We start from the raw sequence: 21,568 nt of genomic DNA, 5'->3' as shown, positions 1-21,568 counted from the left end.
GTAACTGGTGTGCCATTGATACATAATGTGACGAATTTACGTCGACCGGGTGCCTTCATCCTGAATGTGGCGGTCATGGCCTCTGCCTGCCTTCTTTTGTCGGGTCGGTGTTTGCGCGAGCTCCTGAAGTTGTCTTTGCAGCATTCTTCTTTGTGACCCTTTCGACTGCACTTACTGCACTTGTTGTTCCGGTAGGGACATTGGCGTGAATAGTGCCATTCTTCACAAAACTAACAGGATGTGGACGGTTTTCTTGGAGTTCGTTTTGAATTTGACTTCCTTTTGGAAGTTTCTTTGCACACCATATCGGGCTGAGAGAATTTGGAATATCCAATAATTGCAGCGTCAGCCTTGAGATTGATAAGATGTTGGCATTCGGTGGTAAGTTTCTGAAGCGTCAACTCTGGATCCTGTTCAATTCGATTCAGTAGCCGGGTCCGAATATCTGCATCGTGTGGCGATTGAAGACCAGCCACGAAGATGAGACTTGAATTGATCCTCGGTCATGGAGCTGAGCTGAAAGCGCTCGCATTCTCTGTTGACCACACCGGCATAGGTGATGAAATCCTCAGTATCCCTTTTAGTGATCTTGAGACACTGATAACGAATATTGAACAAGGAACTTTGCTCACCGAATATTTGGGCCGGAATTTCGACAGCATCTGCGAAACCAAGGTCACGAGGGAGTCTGAGGAGTATGAAATTTGTGAACCGATCGTGTTCAGCTGTCCCCAGTTTCCGCAGCAATACTCGAACTTTCCATGCATCATCAAACTGAGCAAAGTTGGTTTGAAACATATCTTCATATTTCTTGAACCAACTTTCGAAGGTTCATCCAGATTCAGCATCGAAATTGAATTCGGTAATTGAGCTGGCAGCATCATCCGCGGAAGAAGACAGAGGCTCAAACGTTTTTCTGGCATTCACCGGCATACTGCGCATCAGAGAATCAACAAGCCTTATTTGAGCTTCTTCGAACTGCTTCTGTTGTTGCTGTAAAATTAATTGGAGTTGCTCTGCCGAAATTGACATCGTGGGTTCGAGCTGTCGCCAGTTGTTGTAACTTGGTGAATGGTAGTGCAACTCTGTATCGGTCTCTTGGCTTCCTACTCCGCCCACTATGGTATATCAAAAGGCACGGTAGCTCTACACAGCCCGCACGTATGTGACCTTACATTGGCGCTCTAGATGGGATGGGGAATATGGAAAAGTCATTGTGAGTGGAGCTAAAACCGTTTTTGGCTATCAGTGGAATTTTTTCACTCAGCAACCACTTGTTCCCCCCATTTCATTCGGCTGGCCAATCAATATGTCCGTCATACTGAATCAAAGGACTGTCTCGCTGAAATAATCAAGCCCATTGTAGCCGCATATCTGTCCCCGAAGGGGAGAAACCAATTGCAGACTAGAGGACCTAATGCAAATGGGTTTATCGTTGGTGGATTCTTCGAAGAGTCCGGCCCTGGAGGTGACCTTCCGAGAAACGCGTAAGCTAGCCATGTCAATCGAGCTTCACTTTCGAAGCTTGACTGGCAATCCTGACGTGGCGAAAAACATGTGCCTTTTCTGATGGTGGAATAAAGTAGAGAAATTCCTTGTAACACACTGCTTCTAATGTTGCTGAGAACTCTTCGACAGCCCACGACCGGTTTTGTTCTTGTTCGACCTCATCAAGTAGGCGCAGTCTGAGTTTTCTTCAATCTTATTTTCTAGATGAACCCAAATCCGACAGAATTCAATGAGTGCTCTCATTCGCACAGGCGACTGGACTGAATCCAACTGAATATATCGTTTAGGTTGTTCCAGTCTAACTAGATCGGTTGCACCAAGCCGCCTCATGTTTCAGTTGACACGATATTCGAGATGTCGCAATGCATTGCTCATGCGTAACAGACTACTCACAAGGTTGCTGAAAGCATTTCGACAGCTCACGACGAGTTTCACCTTTCCAAGTGCTCATCAGGTAGGCGCAGTTCCCGAATTTCCTTCGACCTTTTGTTCTGGCTGAGCCCAAACTGGTTTAGACGGGATACCCACATGAATTGCACCGCTTCAACTGTGTGTGCTTTACGACGTCGCCTTATAAACGAGAAATTCGGTTGGCTTCAGTTCGGTCTTCTGTCAAAACCATATTCGAATGCAAATGAGAGTATTCATCTAACTGTAGTTTGAGTAAAACATAGAGCTGACAGAGGCCGCACCTACCTTATCAGTGCCAAGAAGGGCTGTCGAAGAGTTCCTAGCAATTTTGTGAGTAGTGTCTTACGCCTATACAACACCCAGGAAGTCGTGTCAACTGAAATATGAGGCGGTCAGGTGCGTCACATTCGGGTGAAACGGACCATCGTAAACGAGTGCTCTAGCGGTATTCAGCCAAGTATCCTGTCAAAACTCAGTCTGAGTGCAAATGAACGTTTACTGAAAGGCATCTCTCCTCTGGGATCCCTTATTTACCCGCTTTTTTGAATATCATTACTTCTTAGCGGATCTTGAAAAATCACACTATTGTTGCCTTACGCGAAAACCCGGGCTGTGGGGTTTCGAAACCTGTGAAAATTTTCACATTTGATCACTGGAGAACCTTCACGCAATCGAATTACCTCAGTTCTTTATTTAGAAGGTCACATCTTTCTTGAATGGGTCGTATAAACAACGCCTTGGCGGTAGCTGAGTGGCCAATGAGCGTGATAATGAAGTTGATGAACCCAAATCCGACAGAATTCAATGAGTGCTCTCATTCGCACAGGCGACTGGACTGAATCCAACTGAATATATCGTTTAGGTTGTTCCAGTCTAACTAGATCGGTTGCACCAAGCCGCCTCATGTTTCAGTTGACACGATATTCGAGATGTCGCAATGCATTGCTCATGCGTAACAGACTACTCACAAGGTTGCTGAAAGCATTTCGACAGCTCACGACCGGTTTAGCCCTTCCAGTTCGAGCTGATCAGGTAGGCGCAGTCCCCGAGTTTCCGTCCGAGTTATGTTCCATGAGCCCAAACTGGTTTAGACGGGATACCCACATGAATCGCACCGCTTCAACTGTGTGTGCTTTACGACGTCGCCTTATAAACGAGAAATTCGGTTGGCTTCAGTTCGGTCTTCTGTCAAAACCATATTCGAATGCAAATGAGAGTATTCATCCAACTGTAGTTTGAGTAAAACATAGAGCTGACAGAGGCCGCACCTACCTTATCAGTGCCAAGAAGGGCTGTCGAAGAGTTCCTAGCAATTTTGTGAGTAGTGTCTTACGCCTATACAACACCCAGGAAGTCGTGTCAACTGAAATATGAGGCGGTCAGGTGCGTCACATTCGGGTGAAACGGACCATCGTAAACGAGTGCTCTAGCGGTATTCAGCCAAGTATCCTGTCAAAACTCAGTCTGAGTGCAAATGAACGTTTACTGAAAGGCATCTCTCCTCTGGGATCCCTTATTTACCCGCTTTTTTGAATATCATTACTTCTTAGCGGATCTTGAAAAATCACACTATTGTTGCCTTACGCGAAAACCCGGGCTGTGGGGTTTCGAAACCTGTGAAAATTTTCACATTTGATCACTGGAGAACCTTCACGCAATCGAATTACCTCAGTTCTTTATTTAGAAGGTCACATCTTTCTTGAATGGGTCGTATAAACAACGCCTTGGCGGTAGCTGAGTGGCCAATGAGCGTGATAATGAAGTTGGGTGTTCTCTACGAAAATTGCTGAAAGTGCTAGACGAGTAGATCAATTTTGCTCTCGAACCGAACAAGGCCACGGATGTCTCACACATGCAACAGACCAGTTCCGCACGATCTGACGACCTGATTAATTTTGAACGCGCGATTTTCTCCAACTTCAGCGAAGTATACGCTTAGTACACCTACTGGCTGGGTCAACCATCATCGTGAATAACAAACGAGACACTAGGTTCTGGTCAGACTGATCAGGTTTCTCTTTTTTGTACGAAACTGACCAAATCAACAAGTGGTCGGAAAACAGACCTAATGAGCTCGCTTCTGTCCAGTAGGAACTGACCCTCCCCCCCACACACCATTAACATGTTCGCATCTGAATACTGGTGTTTGTGTGGATGGAGCGCGATGTTTGATGCTCGCCTTGGCACTTTTTTGCTGTGTTTTGGAGATTCTCGCTTAGTGTAACCATCACTGTGTTTTGGGTGTAATTGGTGCCAAGTCATTGTTTGACCCGCCCCCTAGGCTCGTTTCCACCCTTCACAAGGTTGTGCGAAAATAGCCCTTAGAAGAGATCAGTAGACTGGCGTACGGAGCACGTGACCAAGCTGGTGCAAACTATGGAATGTAATCGATTCATCAATCATGGGTGATTCATTTCTTCCGGAGACCACTCGACGTACTTCAGCATTACTAATGCGGTGTACCCACCAGACTCAGGCAGTGTCCTGGACATATAGATGGTCAAACACTGAAAGTTTTTTGACGTCCTCGACGCGCAGCAACCAGGTTTCTGACCCGTATGGCAATATGGATCACGCCCCAAACTTTGTAAACTCAACCCTGACACTTAGGCTTACCAAAATCATTTCCCCTCATGGTTTCGCTCTTTAGGAGAAGGGTCGTATCAGAAACCGATTTTTTTCTCACTATCAAGAACGACAAAAACGGTTTGTTCATTGTCACACCACTCTCGTTTGAACGGTCATGTTCCTGTTCTGGCGTAATTATTCCGGTGACGGGTCGATCCATCGTCACAATCAGGACAGTTACTGGGTCGTCGTTCGATGAGTCGGGCACACATCGCTCAAGTGTGAACACGTTCACCTGTTCAGACCCGAAAATTCAGATGCGCCCAACGTGCGTTGGTGGAGTAGTGGTTACGCGTTCGCCTCGTATGTCAGATGTCCGGGGTTCAAATCCCGTCATGGCCACCGGATATGCACAGCTGATGAGCTCTAATAAAAGCGAAACTCGAGTCCAGTGCTTCTCTTTGGTGTGGACTCACCGGAATAGTTACGCCGGAACGGGGACACGAGACAGTGGTGTGACTATGAGCAAAATACCTGTCCCGCAACCCCCTCCCAGTAAACGGTTCGATTGCGTAGATGGTCTTCACACCTTACAGCAAAAGCCAAAGTCATGTAGACAACATAATTCTATAATAATTCAATAATAGTAATTCTATAATTATACGAAAAAATTTCGGTCAACAATAGGGCTTTATAACAGGGTTGATGTCCAGTCTTCGTGACCACCTTTCAGTCGTCGTACGAGAACCGGTGTGTGCTTGTGGGATCCGAGTGCTGACGTCGATAGTAAATGTGCTGGAGTGATTAAAAAACACCGAGGAATCTTTAAAACATGCTCATCTTCCGGATCAGACATAAAATGTTAGCAAAAAAGACCTTGAAATATGAAGAAGATTCTACTGATTTCCCTCAGCTGGACTGTTCTGACCTGGCTAGTTCTGCTGCACACATCTACTACATTTCACAGTTCAGGTGGATAAATTTCGAAGACTCTACAGCGCATTCAAGAGCCTCGTGGATCTCTTGAATGTCACTCGAGCATGGCCGACAGTAGGAAAGGGACAAAAATACGATAGCTAATGTTTTTTGTCAGTGATACTTAAGAAGAATTTGATAACCAAGCGGTTCGTCATCCTTACAAATTTATGATACCCAACCCACTTTGTGTTGGTCGAAATCTTGGTTAGCATTCCAAAGTGACTGGATGAAACACAAGGCGGTAGTCTCCTCTTCGGAAATGCTACACTCAGTGTGGACCTTCTTGGTCAGTGTCTTAAAGCAGTCTCTACAGAAGCGAATAACTGCACCGCACTTTAACCACTGGGCGCAAGTCTTTCAGTGTGGACGTTGTTAGAGAAGCACGGTGATTTTAACCTTACGCAATTACATATCTACTGGTATTTTAAAATGCGCGTATGCCTATTGATTAATCTTGTGTCGTCCTTCGGTTTGTGTTGCACCTGTGTTCTCTGGGTAAGCATTTTCGTTTTTAACCTAGCCGTCATTGTCAACATGGATTCGATTCCATACATGCTGATCGCTTCAAAACACACATCCCCTCCCTTCTCCCCAGGTAAATACAACAGCAACGGTTGAAAGTATCAGTAATATGTCCAAAGAAAAATGAAAAATTGCGTTTAAAATCAATGCTTAAAAGCGCTCTCATGCGGAACGGTTTTCTGTGGGCATAGGTCACGTGATCTTAGTAAGTGAACAAATGATTTCGGAATACACGCAATCGGGCTACATGCGCGAAAAGCCGCACTTCTGAATGAGATCAGATATTCTCGAGAAATACACTCATTTGCAAATCAATTTGGTTTTCACGAGAGACTAAACTGAATCTCTCGCTTATGATTCTGTCGTGAAAACCAAATTGATTTGCAAATGAGTGTACAACTCGAAAACATTTCAACTTGGGTTCAAGTAGAACATAAGGTTGACGGAAACTCGGGGACTGCGCCTACCTGATGAGCCCGAACTGGAAGGGCGAAACCGATCATGGGCTGTCAAAGAGTTTTCAGCAACCTTGTGAATATGTTTCCTTTATGAGATCAGACATTGTTATTGATTGCGTGACACCAGTAGAGTTAGCCATCAGTGTATTGTGCAAAAAAGAACTTTTTCAGTCGGGCTACGAAGAACGTGAAACAGAATAGTGGTGCGGGTCATCTCTAGCCTTCCAAAACAGTTTATACCATCTTTGCTGCCCAACCCATGAGCAAGCAGGAGTCGGAACAGAATTAGCATCTGGCGGTCCAAACCTCCGACCTCCAAAAACCGGTGTCCAAAACGCAATCCAGTGTGAAAGTAGAAAAATCCTCATGAGAAAATGGCAAACCAGAGCATCTGACATTCCCCGTACAGTGTGTGCTCTAATCTATATATCAAGCTACTTACGAGTAGACAAAAGTGAATCGACGGAATGATGTTAGCTCAAAACGGCAAGAGTCAACTTATCCGCATTTCCTATCGGGTGAAGTTCATCGAATGGCATCAAGGTAACGAACCGCTGGTCGGGTAAAGGTGTCAAAGCCAATAAATGATCTTCAGCCTAGCGTGAATAAATAAACACAACAGAACGGGCCGATAACGTGACAGGCCCGACCTCCAGCACCACCTGATCGATATAATCCAAAAGGTTAACCCATCCAGCGTCAAAAGTACAACTGAAGGCCCCTCCTTAATCGCCTAACACTGAAGAAAAATTGTCTTTCGAGGAATGTACTCATTTGCAAATCAATTTGGTTTTCATGAGAGACTCAACTGAATCTCTCGTTTATGATATTCTACAGCTGAATGTGTTGTACACAGGCCGACTCGTGTTTCAATTGGCACGATATTCGAGATGTCGCAGTATATTTTCATATAGGAAACTACTCACAAGGTTGCTGAAAACTCTTTGACAGCTCACGACCGGTTTCGCCCTTCTTGGGGCTCAAATGAGTGTATTTCTCGAAAACAGTCCAATTTGGATTCAAGTAGAACATAAGGTTGACGGAAACTCGGGGACTGCGCCTATCTGATGAGCCCGAACTGGAAGGGCGAAACCGGTCGTGAGCTGTCGACGGATTTTCACCAACCTTGTGAGTAGTTTCCTTTATGAAAAAAATAGTCATTATTTTATGCTTATCATTAGATTACACCATCCGGCTCGCTTCATGTTTATTGGAAGTGATTTTCCCACAAGCTGTTATGTTATCAGCTTGATTGTACGCCGATTGACAGGTTGATCGAATGTGGCGTCGGATGCGGGGCAGCTCACTGAACAGCCAATCAGAAGCAGAGCCATGAATGTTAAATATCAAAAGGCCCTCATTTGACTGCGTGTGACTTACTTTATGAATGATGTCTTGAGTCAGCTGACGAACAGAAGGTCTGTGATTTGGGCTTGGTAACCAGCAGCTCAGCATCATGTTCTAAAGGGGAACAAAATGGTTTAGTGAAAATGGAGTACGTTCCGTAAAACCGCCGGACTAAAAACACAAGCATCAGTGGAACTGCTGTCTGAATGATCTATGGTAATCTGGGGGGGAAGCTTATTGAGGAACTGGGTTTCATTCACATGAGATAAAGTGGTATATTTTCCGTTCTGGGAAATTCTGAGTGAGGTAATATAAGTGTGTTCAAAGCCTCACACTGGAAAGTGCAGTATTCCATTCCTAGAGTTCAGGTGTGGTCGGGTCCTAAAAGGACCATCACGTGACCTTGAAGCAATCGGACATGTCGTTCTCTGATTGACCATTTCAAGCTGTTAACTCTGGATAAGCGGTGATCAATTAGATAAAGCCATGTGATCAGCTGACTGGTCAGCAGTTGATTGGACGATGACTATCGCTGATTGACAAAACACACATTTTTAGCGAATATACACTCATTTGCAAACTAATTTATTTTTTTCGAGAGACTCACCTGGAACTAAGCTGCTGGTCAGCAGTTGATTGAACGATGACTATCGCTGATTGACAAAACACACATTTTTAGCGAATATACACTCATTTGCAAACTAATTTATTTTTTTCGAGAGACTCACCTGGAACTAAGCTGAATCTCTCGTTGGTGATGTTCTCAGGCAACTGAATGTGCTGCACCAGGCCGGCTCATGTTTCAGTCGCTACAATATTCGAAATATCGCGATACATGTATATCTTTGTAATGTACTACTCATAGGGTTGCTGAAAATCCGTCGACAGCCCAAGACCGGTTTCACCCTTCTTGGGGCTCAAATGAGTGTATTTCTCGAAAACAGTCCAATTTGGGTTCAAGTAGAACATAAGGTTGACAGAAACCTGGGGACTGCGCCTACCTGATGAGCCCCAACAAGGGCGGAACCGATCGTGGGCTGTCGATGGATTTTCAGCAACATTATGAGTAGTACGCTAACTTGATTTCTTTCCTCATGGGTTCCGCGTGATCACACGTCCAATGAGAATCAGCAGACTGTCGTCGGCAGGACCGACCGCAACCCACGCTACTGAGCCATCATTCCGCTCGCCGTTGTTTGGTGTGCGGACGTTGACACTGCACTGTGCCGGTCAGTGACAGACCTGTGAACTTTTTGACGCTACGAACGTGAACAATTGAGGTTTTTTGCTTACCCTTGTGTAAATAGTACCGTAGAATTACGAACCCAATTCTTCTTTTTGATATTCGGGATTGTCGACGTCACTCAAAATTTCCGTGTCGCGAACCTCAACATTGACTAACGTGGACGCTACACATGGATTGAAAACGTCGAGGTAAAAGGTGAGGGAGCCCCTTCTAAGTTGGTAACACCCCAAATTACTCTTTCGACCAAATGACCTTGTCCAGTGAACTGAAACGAAAAAATCTGACCTTGGAATGCTTTCTTCTCGCGAGTATTACTCAGCCTTGCTGTCTTTAGCACCGACAGAAGCAGGTGATATGAGGGTGTGGATCCAGAAGGGCACCAATTTACTGTTCTTCAGTGTGATTATTTTCCATAAGTTTCCATCAAAAATACTACTCCCTGAAAACCGTGTTGTGCTTGTTGTTCTGATTGAGCAGACACATTTTCGACTCCCCTCTCTTCAGTTTGCTTGGTATAACCTTTCACGGACAGAGAACCAGTAGAGTAGATGGAGATTGTGTGAGCCGGAAACAGCTGGGAGAATAATTCAGTGCATCGGTGTTTGATATCATTGTAACTGTGTAGACTACTGACGAAACACGCGAGTAGTATCCGCTCATGTGTTAAGGAATCGTCACTGCATCTAATGAGAGGTTGGAATGGAAGTTGTTCAACCGCTTTTCACTGTTTATTCATTATTGCTTGTTATTCGAACAATATCTAGGAAAGTTCCACAGGACGCTTGAATACGTTCATTTTTCAAAAACTCTGTACAAATGGGGCTTTTATATTCGTGTAGCTCGTATATGGCTGTTTCATGGAGATCAGTACGGAATGAGCACACGACGAACCACTCTTACCATCACTGGTTCACAAGTCCATTTTACTTAGAGCGTGGATCGTTCCATCGATTTGTAAGAAACATTGTGCAGAAGGGTGACAGGAGGACCATGTGAGCGAGTGTTACAGCCCAAAGGTTTCCTTTTCTACAACACTTTTGTAGAGGGAGGTGTTTAATCTGGTTCCTGTCTTCATGCAATTCTCAAATGTGTGTAACACGCTGGACACTCACTTTGACAGATCTCGTGCAATACCAGTTGCTACCTTCATCACGGCGTCCAGCGCACACTTCGGCAATAAATGAGGCATTATCTAAGTTGTGGAAGGGGTACCGCCGGGCATGAAGTTCAAAAATTAGCGTGCTGAAACGGAAATGTACGAAAAGACAAATGTCAAAAAAGTAGACGAGGTTTGTTTTGTTTCAAGCTGCATGTAGTGCGTACTGTAATGAGACTGGCTCCAGAACACCGAAATACTCACAAGCTAATGAACACCATCAAAGATCTTGGTCGCACGAGGCGTCCATGTGAATGAGACCATCAAGCATAAATTTCCGCCGATTATTACCAACCTGAGGTCTCACATCCGAGTAACATCTTACAAGACTTGGTGCCAGAATTCCTTATTCGCTTCACCCCTTCCAGGCGAAGATTGATTAGGGTTTGTTGATGTTCAACTTTACGCGGCACATGAACGGCAACCTCGGCAGTAGATCAGTTTACCGATTGACTGTCCCCAGTTCGGAAACCGAATAGGCTGCCCAATCTCCATCTGAAAAGATGAGTAGTCTCATGGAAGCTCACGATGGACCAGAGGCTAATCCCCATTCTTCGAGGGTACTCAAATGCAGTTGCTCTCTAGATTTTCTCATTTCCTAGTAGTTGGAACCTCTCACCCCAATGAACCCTACATCATTTTGACGTGAACACAATCATCGGCAATTGTGTTTTTTTACTCACTTGATGATCTGTCTTTTTTCAATGTTTGTGGAGTACATGATCTATCACTCGGCTTAGAAATGAAATAGCTATGGAAAATTAGAAAACAAGAAATTAAGACTTTGGTAACCGTAGTTTAGATCTTCGACAACGTAGCACGTCTACTGCCAGCAACAAATATCGACTTCTCTTCTAGCCAATCAACAACTGAAAATGTTAGTGCCTCTGATTGGTTGAATTGGAACGAGCATCAAAGCAATCGCTAGGTGTTGAACCGCTACTGACAGATTGCCCCCAGCAAGGTTCAACCGCGTATACATTTACTGCGTGTGCATTTACTCACCTAGACACGATGCCCATATTGACATGTGTTAACCTTGCGTTCAGTTACCGAACACACAATAATAATATGATTGCAGAATAAAAAGCAATAAATTAGGATTACACAACATTCGTAGGCCATAAGACAACCTATGTGTCAAGACTGTGTTCCTGAGAAGGGGCCTCCCATAATGGGTAGCTGCACCTATCTTGTACTCGATCTTCTGGTAATAACGATGTAAGATGATTCACATTCAGCTATGTAGGACTTCCTGTCACGAAGAGATTGGAACTTACTGTGGTGTGACGGTTCGCGCACCTCAGCGATCCATTGAGCTATATGGGGAAGTGTCCCCGTGACACTCACAGAGACTCTCACACCAGGTTGGTCGATGGTTAGAGGTCTGACGAACACAGTCTCCTGGCCCTCCAGGTTGGGGGTTGGAACATGTGGCGACTTGATCCGTAGAAATGGTAATGTATTAGCATTTCCAGTCAAACACCGCTGCCTTGAGCTAAGGCTGACATTATTCAAGCCCTCGTACCTTAAAAGCTACTGAGATGGATACGAACAAGTACACTGAAATGTTGAATGCTTCAAGCGGAGTTCGAACGTTTTCAAGGATATCATTCATTTCCATGTTGAGACAGAACAAAAGGACTCAAGCCCTCATACAACAATTTATCCGTCTATTGTTTTATAAAACAAGCGGTCTGCTCAAAGCGCACACTGAAAGAGAGAAATCATATGACAACTGCAACTAGTGTTCCCCCATGAAGCCGTACCGGACAACAAGACAGGGTGAAAGCCGATACCGTATACAAATAACCGCACCAACCGAGTATGCGACAACTCACCCGAAAGCATAAATATCTGTAGTCTCATTGAAAGCGCTGTCGCGGAAATAGAATGTGCCGTTCCACGTAAAGCGTTTTTTCTTCGGGCGGTTATTGGGACACTGTTGAGGCCTCAAACTTTCAGCGACTTGATTCAGACTTGTTTGACTTCCGACATTCTTATCTTCCGCGCTTGGTGGCTTTGACAATGACAACCGCTTTTCTCGAATCTCCGGATGAGTGGGACCGTGTGTCGGGGACTCCGACTCGCTCAAGCTCTCTTCCAAGTATCCCCGACCAGAGGTTGGATGCCGCCTTTGCTGAGGACGACTTAGGAACAATTCAGTTTGAGGACGGTTTATTCGTTTGGAAACGTTTTTGTAGAATTCTCGTTTGCTAAACAAATGGTGGCGGAAGAGCTCCGGGGCGACATACCTCACGCAGTCAGGCGAAATTGGAACACAGCTGAAGCGAATGTGTATTGGATATCTTATGCTACTAGTGGTTTACATGAGTAGTCAAAGTCAATTGACAGAATGGATTAATCACTCGTTTCAGGTTGCTGGATCTATTAGGCGACAGATTTGATTGTTAGATGGGAACATGGCTTAGTTCATGAGATCACCTGTCACTTCTCTACCGCCAAACGACTCATTAAAAAGCACAGGAAATTTCGTGCAATTAAATTAATCGAGTCGCATCAAATTATCTAGGTTCATTTGTTTGGCAGTTAATCAATATGTCTTTGCTCTCATCGGACAAAATAGCGTTTTCATAGACCGTAAATTGATAGGCATCTCCTGGAGTCGTTGCCGGATGAAAGCGACACGTGTTCAGAAGCCTGATCATCCACACACTCACAATGGAGTTTCGTGGTTCGGAATCACACGATGAGCCGTACTTCAGATTGGCTGATGAAAGCTGAAACCGCACGCAACCACTGCTCAGGTGAAGACTATTCGCTTCGTCGAAGTTGAGCGTAACTCACAGTAGGTAGGATAGATCCCAATTAGATGGGTACCTGTGTGAATAACGACAAAGCCTCAAATCAGTTCCCGGTATGAACCTTCCAAGCCAGTTTTCTCGTCAAAAGAAGCACCACAGTTGAGCAGCCTGTGGTAAACGCTCGTAATCAGGTCAGAAATAAAAGTACAGCGTGTGACAGTTGAGCAGCCTGTGGTAAACACTCGAAATCAGGTCAGAAATAAAAGTACAGCGTGCTGTGTTCTAGCTGTGTTGGGCAACAACACTGAAAACTCCCACGCCATCTGGGTGCGACATAGGTAACCTGCATTAAGTGGATACTGAATCACGATTGGCAATTGGGTCCACAATTTCAGCCAATCAGAGCCCTCCTGGATGCTAGACCGGCTTGATGCTTACCTTCTGGCCAATCGCTTGCGCGTTAAGCATCTGGGCCGTAGCAGCGCCAAACTGCTAGCGGTATGGCGACTTTGGTGTGCGATTCCGCCTAACACTGTGTGACACTAGCTTAGGTCAGACGTTAAACAACATCTACTACTCAAATATCACGAAAGACTGGTCATTTCTTCATTAAAAATCACTTGTTAAACCTACGTCTGGTAAGGACACTCCATTGACGCGTAGTCCGTTAGTGAGAGCACAACTTTGGGTTGAAGAAAAATGTTCCGACTTGTCAGATGTCGGATGATTATTGGCCTGTTCCGTGAGTGCAAATATTCCATTGCGTGGATAACTTGACGAAGAATTTGAAAAGGGAATCTTCTCGGGATTTTCTCATGCTGAACATGCAGCATTTTGTACAAGGATATACCATTGCAGGCACTGGAATCAAGAGAAAATAAATGTGACCGAAGAAAGTGAAACAGCCTGCTGAATTGTTTGTAAGTATATGCATGACATGGATAGAACGTAACGGAATATAAAGGCCAAGTCATGATTTCCTAATGCCTGTACACCAGCTGATCAGCTACAACTCAAATGATCCCCAACACCGCATCCAGCTTAGTTGTACCCATTCCTTGCTGAGGTTCGTGAATCTTGACGCCGGAATCAAACACGTGGTCAGATTTGTGGCTATCACACTGGCTTGTAGGCAATCATATGTCTCACTGGGAGGTTCTACCTGGGCTTTGGGGTTCAATGTGCACCTACTTTGAGCCATAATCTTATGTCCAGGCTTAGACGCTCTAACAGAATCCCAGCTTACAACTATGGTCCCTACAACTGAATATACTGCCATGCCACATAGGCCGGGTCTCCCTATGTGCTGCACACAGCAGGACAAGTAAACGAATACAAGATACTGCTAGCACCCCCTTCTTTCACTTTCACGTACCGTTCCCATCGATAACGCTCTCCTTTCACGCCCTTCAGTTGGGACAGTTGATCCCGGTTTTGCAGCAGTTGCGTGTCACCGGTTGTTGACATCCTCAGACAACTCGGAATCAATCCTCGGTGTCCAAATCATCCGGCTGCTCTATTATGCTCGCAGTCTGAAGCAAGCAGGAGTTCTCACAATGGACTCGCTTGATATGTGGTGGATGGCAGGAATAAAAATGCAAGATGCAAACACAGTAACTGAGCTAACTGTCTTATCACTCTCCGTTTGGTTCTGACTGAGCACTTCTGTCAATTCAGAACCCGCCGCGGTAGGATGTGCAGGAGTTGGAATCGTCATAAATCACCGGATGGAGTGATCCTTCTTGACTGGATACCCGTCTCTGTGCTGTCCGTCAGGCGTAGTCCATAAATCAGTCTCGCAAGCGTGAACTGAATAGCCGTTTCTTCGTCGTATCCGGTCACGCCCCAACCGACTGGATTTCTGACATCATCAACAAAACTTTGAGTGCCCTTTCACGGTGACCCAAAAGCTCAGAATTTGGATGCGCAGATGAACAGATTCAGAGCATCTGGGGCTCAACTGAGCACAAGACTTGCATTGGACTCGGTGAGTATGGATAAAGGAGGAAGACCGCTCCAATCACAAACAGTTTTTATACGGTGCTAAATTTCGGAACAAGCGGAATAGCTTGACTGCGTGATGCCCTCTAACAGCATGCTAGCTATCGACCGAATTGACCACATCGCCATCAATTACGGATGGCGTGGATCACTAACCGACGGTTGCTTCTTACGGAGCAGATATTCATTAGGATTCCCTTCGTTCTCCACTTCTCGGGGACGCACGGGAGTCAGGGTCCAGGATATGATTCACGTGATCCCTGTGTGCACGGCTGGATACGCCGTCGATCGATGTCAATAGCATTTTCGTCCTCAGTTTCTGTCCAGATTTTCTGAGTGAGTGCCTGGGTGTATTGGCATCTCAGAATATTTGTGGTAGAGACTAGCACTAATTCCCTCCAATTGTGTCACTTTTCCCGCGATAACGCTTTCGAATAAATTATGGTTGAACGGTGACAGAGCATCAGCACCGATGTATCGTCGACGATGATTGTGAGAACTTAGACCTCTACCTGTCTAACCAGGACTTCGTAGCTATACGTCGGGGTAACAGAAACTGAAGCAACTAAGCAATCACGATATTACATAGATTGTTCTTCGTCACACGTGCAATAAAAAGCGTTATTTTTGTGAAAACTATTTACCTAGGATGTGAAAGCGCACAGTGATGTTGGAAAAATTGTCATACCTATGAAGACTGAAAAGAACGTAAATCTCGAATGAATCAGGATACTTCTGAAGTCAGTAGACGAGCAACAGTAGGAATGCCAGATAGATCATGGAAAAGCACTGCAGTAGCGGTATTTTTCTCAGCTTAATTCTCGGTCGGAGCCTCACGAGCTAGCGTTCACGTCAAAACAACACGTCAAAACACCACCAAAGGTGCCCAAAACGCAGTCAGGAACACTTGTAAAGCACTTCATATATATAGCGTAGGCGGTAAAAACTTTCCGGAAATTCTGACGCGTTCTGGATGCGGCATTGGCAACCGGAATTCGGCCAATACTGGATCCAGACCTTCGACCAATCAGATCTCGGCTTGGTGTCGGACCGACAAGCGTCCCGAATTTTCGGCCAATCTTGAGTGGGATAGGCTTCTCGGCCGCAGCACCGCCTGACTGCGAGCGGTAGAATGGGATCCGTGTGGAATTCCACCTAACAAGCACGAAATTTAAACACCTAAGGCAGTCCCTCAGACTGGGACAAAAATTTCGATCCGTCTCGTCAGTTTTCGCTATAAGGAGATTTCGGGCCGTTGAACGTGGAGTACTACTCAGTCGTACGTACGAAGACCCCGTTTAATGCTACTATGGCTCTGATCGGATATAAAAATCTCCAACGTTCAGATTTTAGCTTCAGATGCATTTGATGACAGAGAACTAGTATCGATACGCTGACAAATGCTCAGAGTTTGTGATTCATCCAGAGAGTAATCGGTAAATGGTGTTTCCAAGTCATTCTGCGTTTGAATCAAGTTCCTTGAAAAAGACTCCCTCCTGTCCTAGCTCATTCGGTTTAAGTAAGCCACACCAAATGGTTGATGAATGGATTCAGTTTTCATTCTTATTATGGCTCGTCAGCAGTACACATTGTTGGGCATGCCGGGATTCGAACTTCGGATACTTGACATGTGTGATGAATAGGTTATCGCTACTCCGCCAGCGCAGGCTCGCCGTATCTGAAGTGCCACTCCAAATACCCAACGTGTTCATGCTTGAGGTGGGCTACCAAGGTGCCAAGCCGTCCAACGACAATTCAGTAACTATCCTGATCGAGTCGGCCGATCAGTTCGCTTGTCAGGACTTTTCAGTCAAACAGCTCCACAGAAATCAATGAAACCTAGTCCAAAATGGTACCATCAATGAGTAAGGAAGGTCGCATCCCCCAATAGAGATAATCAGTCGGTCTCCATCACTATAAGTCGGCTTTTCAAAGCGTGCTTCAATAGTGAACCTCTTCTCCCAAAAGGGTAACACTCCTGATCGTTCTGATGGATTGGTCTCTCCACCGCAACTACCCAGCTTCTTCTAGCCAACCGCTACACGAAGTGAGTGATACAGCTCGAAGACAGTCGTGTTCTGTCGTGAGAAAGAACCTGAACTAAACAAATAGTATAACGAATAGGCCGGAGCAAAGTGCAACATACTCACCTTGTAACGATGGCAAAGTTTGGTGGTTCTGCGCAAGCCCCCATAAACAAAGCAATGTTCTCATGTCTGGTCATCGTGAGCCGCATCACATCTTTCCAAAACCGAATTCGTTCTTTACGGGTCAATGAACCGAACAAGTGCACCATGACTTCTCCATGCCACTCGCCTCTGGACAGATGAACAAAGAGAGGGGATTCGCGCAATCTAATAAGTAATCGACATTACATCGGTGTCCTTCAAATGATCGCAAAAGTTGACTAAGCGTTTACTCAAGCAGGTAGATATTTGGCCTACTTAACGTTGGGCACGTTGAAATCTTTACGTAAGTGTTGTTTACTGTAGACAGTTGAGCAATTTCTGTATCGGTTCTTGGTCCCTTGTGGTATTTTAAAAGGCAATGTGACTTGAGACAGCCCTGTATAGAGACAAGAGAAGAGTCTTACAGTTGTATTTATAGGATCAATGCAAAATGTTCCACAAGTTTACGCTATAAACTTCGTGAGTGGGAGAGAAGCGTCGAGATATACTGCTGGATTCTGATTGGCTAACATTCTGACCAATCAGAGCACACCTTCCTTTGGTCCGAAGCCCATATGCGTCATCTGTCTAATCGATGTGATGTTCGGTTTTGAAGAGCAACTGTCTTCCCGGATAATGAGAAACGCTCGCTTATATTGGAATGTAATCTTTGGTTTGAAGCTGCTATTCGACAGTCTACTATCGGCTGGACTCATTTGTGGTGTTCTTCAGAGAGACCTACTATCCAACTGTTTTACACCTTCCGCAACATTCATTTGGACACAACAGGAGTGAAACGCCCGGTTACAAATTAAGTAAAGTCAGAACTAAACTTCCATTCGTGGTACCCTTCACATGTATTTACCGCAAAAGGTCCTTCCAGCTGGAAACGATACTCATGACATCCAACTAGGCTGCCTGATAAGATACTACTCATAAATTTCCTGAAAATTCTTCGACAACGCACTACCACTTTCGTCCTTCTTGGGGCTCATCAGTTAGGAGTAACCAACAAAGTTATGTTCTACCTGAACACCGTAATGTAAGATCGGAACGTTTGTGATATTTCGTTGAATTTCATTTTAACCCAATCACAGTTAGACTACTAAATAGAACGAAAAAAGACGATAGGCATGTCTGTGTAATGTACCACTCATAAGGTTGCTGAAAATCCATCGACAGCCCACGACCGGTTTCGCCTCTTTTGGGGCTCATCAGGTTGGCGCAGTCGCCGGGATTCCATCAACGCCTTTGGCGGGACAACCTCTAACAACGAGGCACGCAGCGGTAAAAATGGGCAGATATTTCTCCTCGAGTTATCGAAATATGCATCGAGAAGTCAGTTACGGGTGTTTCGCACAGATATATCAGTTTGGTTGAATGGAGATGCTTAGGTAGATGGCTATTAGTGGGATTCTGCATTCCGGGGAGAGCACCGTATCAGCCCAGAAAATCTGGAAACAATGCTTTTGTGAAAAAGCCCCCCAGAATGGTGTAAACTCTGGAAGTGTCCTACCTTGATAACTAGCGGGTTGCAGCTGAGCACCAAAGCCATAAACTAATGTAGGAGCGGAATTCCAAAAAAATAATCGTCCAGGGAGAAAGGTCAGTGGAACACGATTTTCCCAAGTTAAAATTTTCGTGGACTTCTTCTAGAAATGGACGTTCTTTCCCTCTTTAAGGGAAACATTACTTCTGTGATGTTACTGGGATGACTAGGGTTCACCAGCGTCATCTAGGATGTCTTACTTTGCGGGATGATAAAGTGTGGTTCGCAAATCATCGAAGCTATTACACCGTTCCTTCATTGTTTTCGGTACGTTTTTGATTGGTCCATTCCGGGTTTGTGTTGCGTTGTGGTCCCCTTTTTTGAATTCGGTTGCGCACGATGATGGTTTCTACTTCTGGCTGTTTTCCTTGCTTCAGTCTAATTAACTCATTCATAATTTGCCATAATATCATCCCCTTGAGTCTGATTGGCCCTTTATCCTTTCCCATTTAATGTAGTTTTTCCTTCCTCGCATGGCTGAGTTGGGTGTGCTTGGGTAGTCAAGTGGACACTTAATTTGTATAATTGTTCTTTATCCTTCTTCGATTTATCGGGTCGATGTTAGTCCTGGAAGGTGGGTTTATCTTACTTCGCTGAATGTGGGAAAATTCCCCACGAGAAAACAGTCAATATGTGACCACGCGATGTGGTTTTCGTTAGTGAAGGATTAGTGATGCTATCTCGTGTCTTAGTGATCACCCATTCATGGTCAAGCGGTTATTTGTTCAACCAATGACCCGTAGTTTGCCGGTTCGGAGCTGTCTCGAGTTTTGTAAGATGCGCATCGTTGATGATTCTCAACGAGTATGAAAGAGCTTCTCGACTTTTCACCATAGGCTGGCTTCACTGATACGACTAAATCCCCAGTGAACTTAGACTGTCACCAAAATCATGACCGAAAATCGGTTAGTGCAACGGAAAAGTGAAGTGGTGTGAAATTCAAGTTGAGGGAGAGCGTGCCCGGTTGATAAATCGTCTCTCCACACCAATGTCTGGGATCTTACCACTGCTCGCTCTCCAGGAACCACATCCACTCACAGTCTCTGGGTTGAAGTACCAGCTAAATCACCAAACAAGCGAATAAAAGATGAGAGCTAATCTTCCAGCTTTAATACACTTACGGTGCCTGGTTTTCATGCTACGCGAAGGATTCACGAGGGCTGGGATTCTGCCAGGTTACCCAAACCTAGACAGGAGAAGTTGAGGTTCAGAGGTCGGATTCCCGTCAGTAAATTCGCGCTCTAATCGCTGGGCCATCTGGCCATCATTCCCCACTGTCCATATGTGAACTCGTAGCTCCTTCCACCATTCCGTTTTCAACCACCAGTGACCACTTTCAAAGCTGTGGATGCCACCCTTGGTCTTGGACGGAGTGTCCTACTCAGTGACAACCAACATGAATTGATGCGATGACGTAATATCGGTGGCTTCCCAAGTTACTTCAGCCACCTGTGATCATCGATTCAGGATATCAATGATTAGGCTGAATTCGTTTCGCTCAATATTTCCAATGACTTCAAACTAGAATGCTACCAGAGCTCCCTTTTCACAACGATTCACCTGCATCCTATGCTTCTCAACCAGATGAGAGGCCTTTTATCATCCGGTTTCTTCAGAGTTGCCTTGATGAGACTGTTTCACGGATTGGCAACGTCACTGCCGGCGTCCCACGATGCTTCGCCGTACATCATATCGTTCTTTTTGCCATTCATAAGTGACTTCTTTTCATCCGTTTTTCGTGTGCACCTATGGTTTTTACTATGTGGTATTCATCAAAAACCTACGTTTAACCCCGTCACAGCCATCGCGAACAGTGGTCAGGTACCCATCAACATCTCTTCATGTTGCAGTTTTCCTGCGGCGTTCCGACCGCGAACACGTTTGCAACCTAGCTGCCAAGCTCGGTGAACTGATCAACCCTCTACTTCAACCCAGTGCCTCGGTCGATAAAAAAATAAATGGCAGTTGATGCCCGTCAACCAGACAATCCCAGCGTCGAGTGCTAGACGGCAAGTTAGCGGAAAATCAATAAATTTTTCATTTGGAGGGAATAATTGAAAGAATTTCTTCTGGAAAAAGTTTCCAAACCAAAAATATGTACATATTTATTCAGGCATATCAAATCAATATAGCTATGTCTTCGCGTGTCAGCCAATATTGATTGCCCAATTGGGAAAAACTCACACCCTGGGTGGAATCAAAATTTTATCGGTTATTTGTGAGAACTGTGTGGTTAGTCGTTCATTCACTTGAGCAAGAAGAAGCCAACCAAATGGGTCAGAATGTAATAAACGATTGTGTGCTCTATTGAAGATTTTACACCCCGCAGATAGAACCAGGCAACAACTATAGGTCTTCTGTGACCCGTTTAGTATCTCAGATTTCCTGAAACCAAATTACGGCATCAGTGATAACAAGTGACCAGGATGCTCTAAGGGTTGAAACACCAGGAGAAAATGGACCAACGCATCAGCTGGAACCACAGCAGTTCCGGTGTGAGCAGTTTTGTTGATAGATCCGGGAGATTGCGATAGTTTAATCGATAAAATCCAACACGTGATTTGAATTCTGCTATGGAATGATGAATGGCCTAGTTAAGTGAAAGCTAATCCCACCACTCGTCAACCGCTAATGACCGAACGCTTGAGGTCTCAACTACCGCAAATTTGCGGGTTCGAAAATCCCTCGGAAGGGGGTTGTGAGATGCGTATTGTGGATCGTTCCCAATAAGAAAGAAATGATGTTAGAACACTTTAGCTTTCGAGAAATACACTCATTTGCAAATCAATTTGGTTTACACGAGAGACTCAACTGAATCTCTCGTTTAGGATATTCTACGACTGAATGTGCTGCACACGGGCCGCCTCATGTTTCAGTTGGCACGATATTC

The 21,568-nt window shown here is 45.0% G+C and overlaps 4 protein-coding genes across 4 annotated transcripts in view; 1 reads left to right on the top strand and 3 right to left on the bottom strand.

Annotated features, from left to right (window-relative positions):
* Positions 1-219, bottom strand: part of T265_04477 (hypothetical protein) — a gene marked incomplete at both ends in the record, with an annotated part of 6,401 nt that extends 6,182 nt beyond the window's left edge. Inside the window, 2 exons of the mRNA XM_009169226.1 lie at positions 41-174; positions 200-219. Coding sequence (XP_009167490.1) covers positions 41-174; positions 200-219 — 154 coding nt within the window. The remainder of the gene's footprint in view (positions 1-40; positions 175-199) is intronic.
* Positions 220-8,886: 8,667 nt separating this feature from the next.
* T265_13518 (hypothetical protein) lies at positions 8,887-17,279 on the bottom strand (the record flags this gene model as incomplete). The annotated part of the gene is made up of 7 exons (XM_009169243.1): positions 8,887-9,009; positions 9,115-9,304; positions 11,476-11,723; positions 12,037-12,480; positions 13,594-13,821; positions 15,880-16,116; positions 17,112-17,279. Coding segments are annotated over 7 exons (1,614 nt in total), but the record flags the coding sequence as incomplete, so codon positions are not given.
* Positions 17,280-19,854: 2,575 nt separating this feature from the next.
* Positions 19,855-21,568, bottom strand: part of T265_04476 (hypothetical protein) — a gene marked incomplete at both ends in the record, with an annotated part of 19,607 nt that continues 17,893 nt past the window's right edge. The window contains one exon of the mRNA XM_009169225.1: positions 19,855-20,055. Within this exon, the coding sequence (XP_009167489.1) occupies positions 19,855-20,055 (201 nt within the window). The remainder of the gene's footprint in view (positions 20,056-21,568) is intronic.
* Positions 20,205-21,568, top strand: part of T265_04475 (hypothetical protein) — a gene marked incomplete at both ends in the record, with an annotated part of 9,850 nt that continues 8,486 nt past the window's right edge. The window contains one exon of the mRNA XM_009169224.1: positions 20,205-20,392. Coding sequence (XP_009167488.1) covers positions 20,205-20,392 — 188 coding nt within the window. The remainder of the gene's footprint in view (positions 20,393-21,568) is intronic.

This window comes from Opisthorchis viverrini, assembly GCF_000715545.1.
Source record: "Opisthorchis viverrini unplaced genomic scaffold opera_v5_76, whole genome shotgun sequence".
NCBI classification, from domain to species: Eukaryota; Metazoa; Platyhelminthes; class Trematoda; order Opisthorchiida; family Opisthorchiidae; genus Opisthorchis; species Opisthorchis viverrini.
This window is presented reverse-complemented; position numbering and strand designations above follow the sequence as displayed.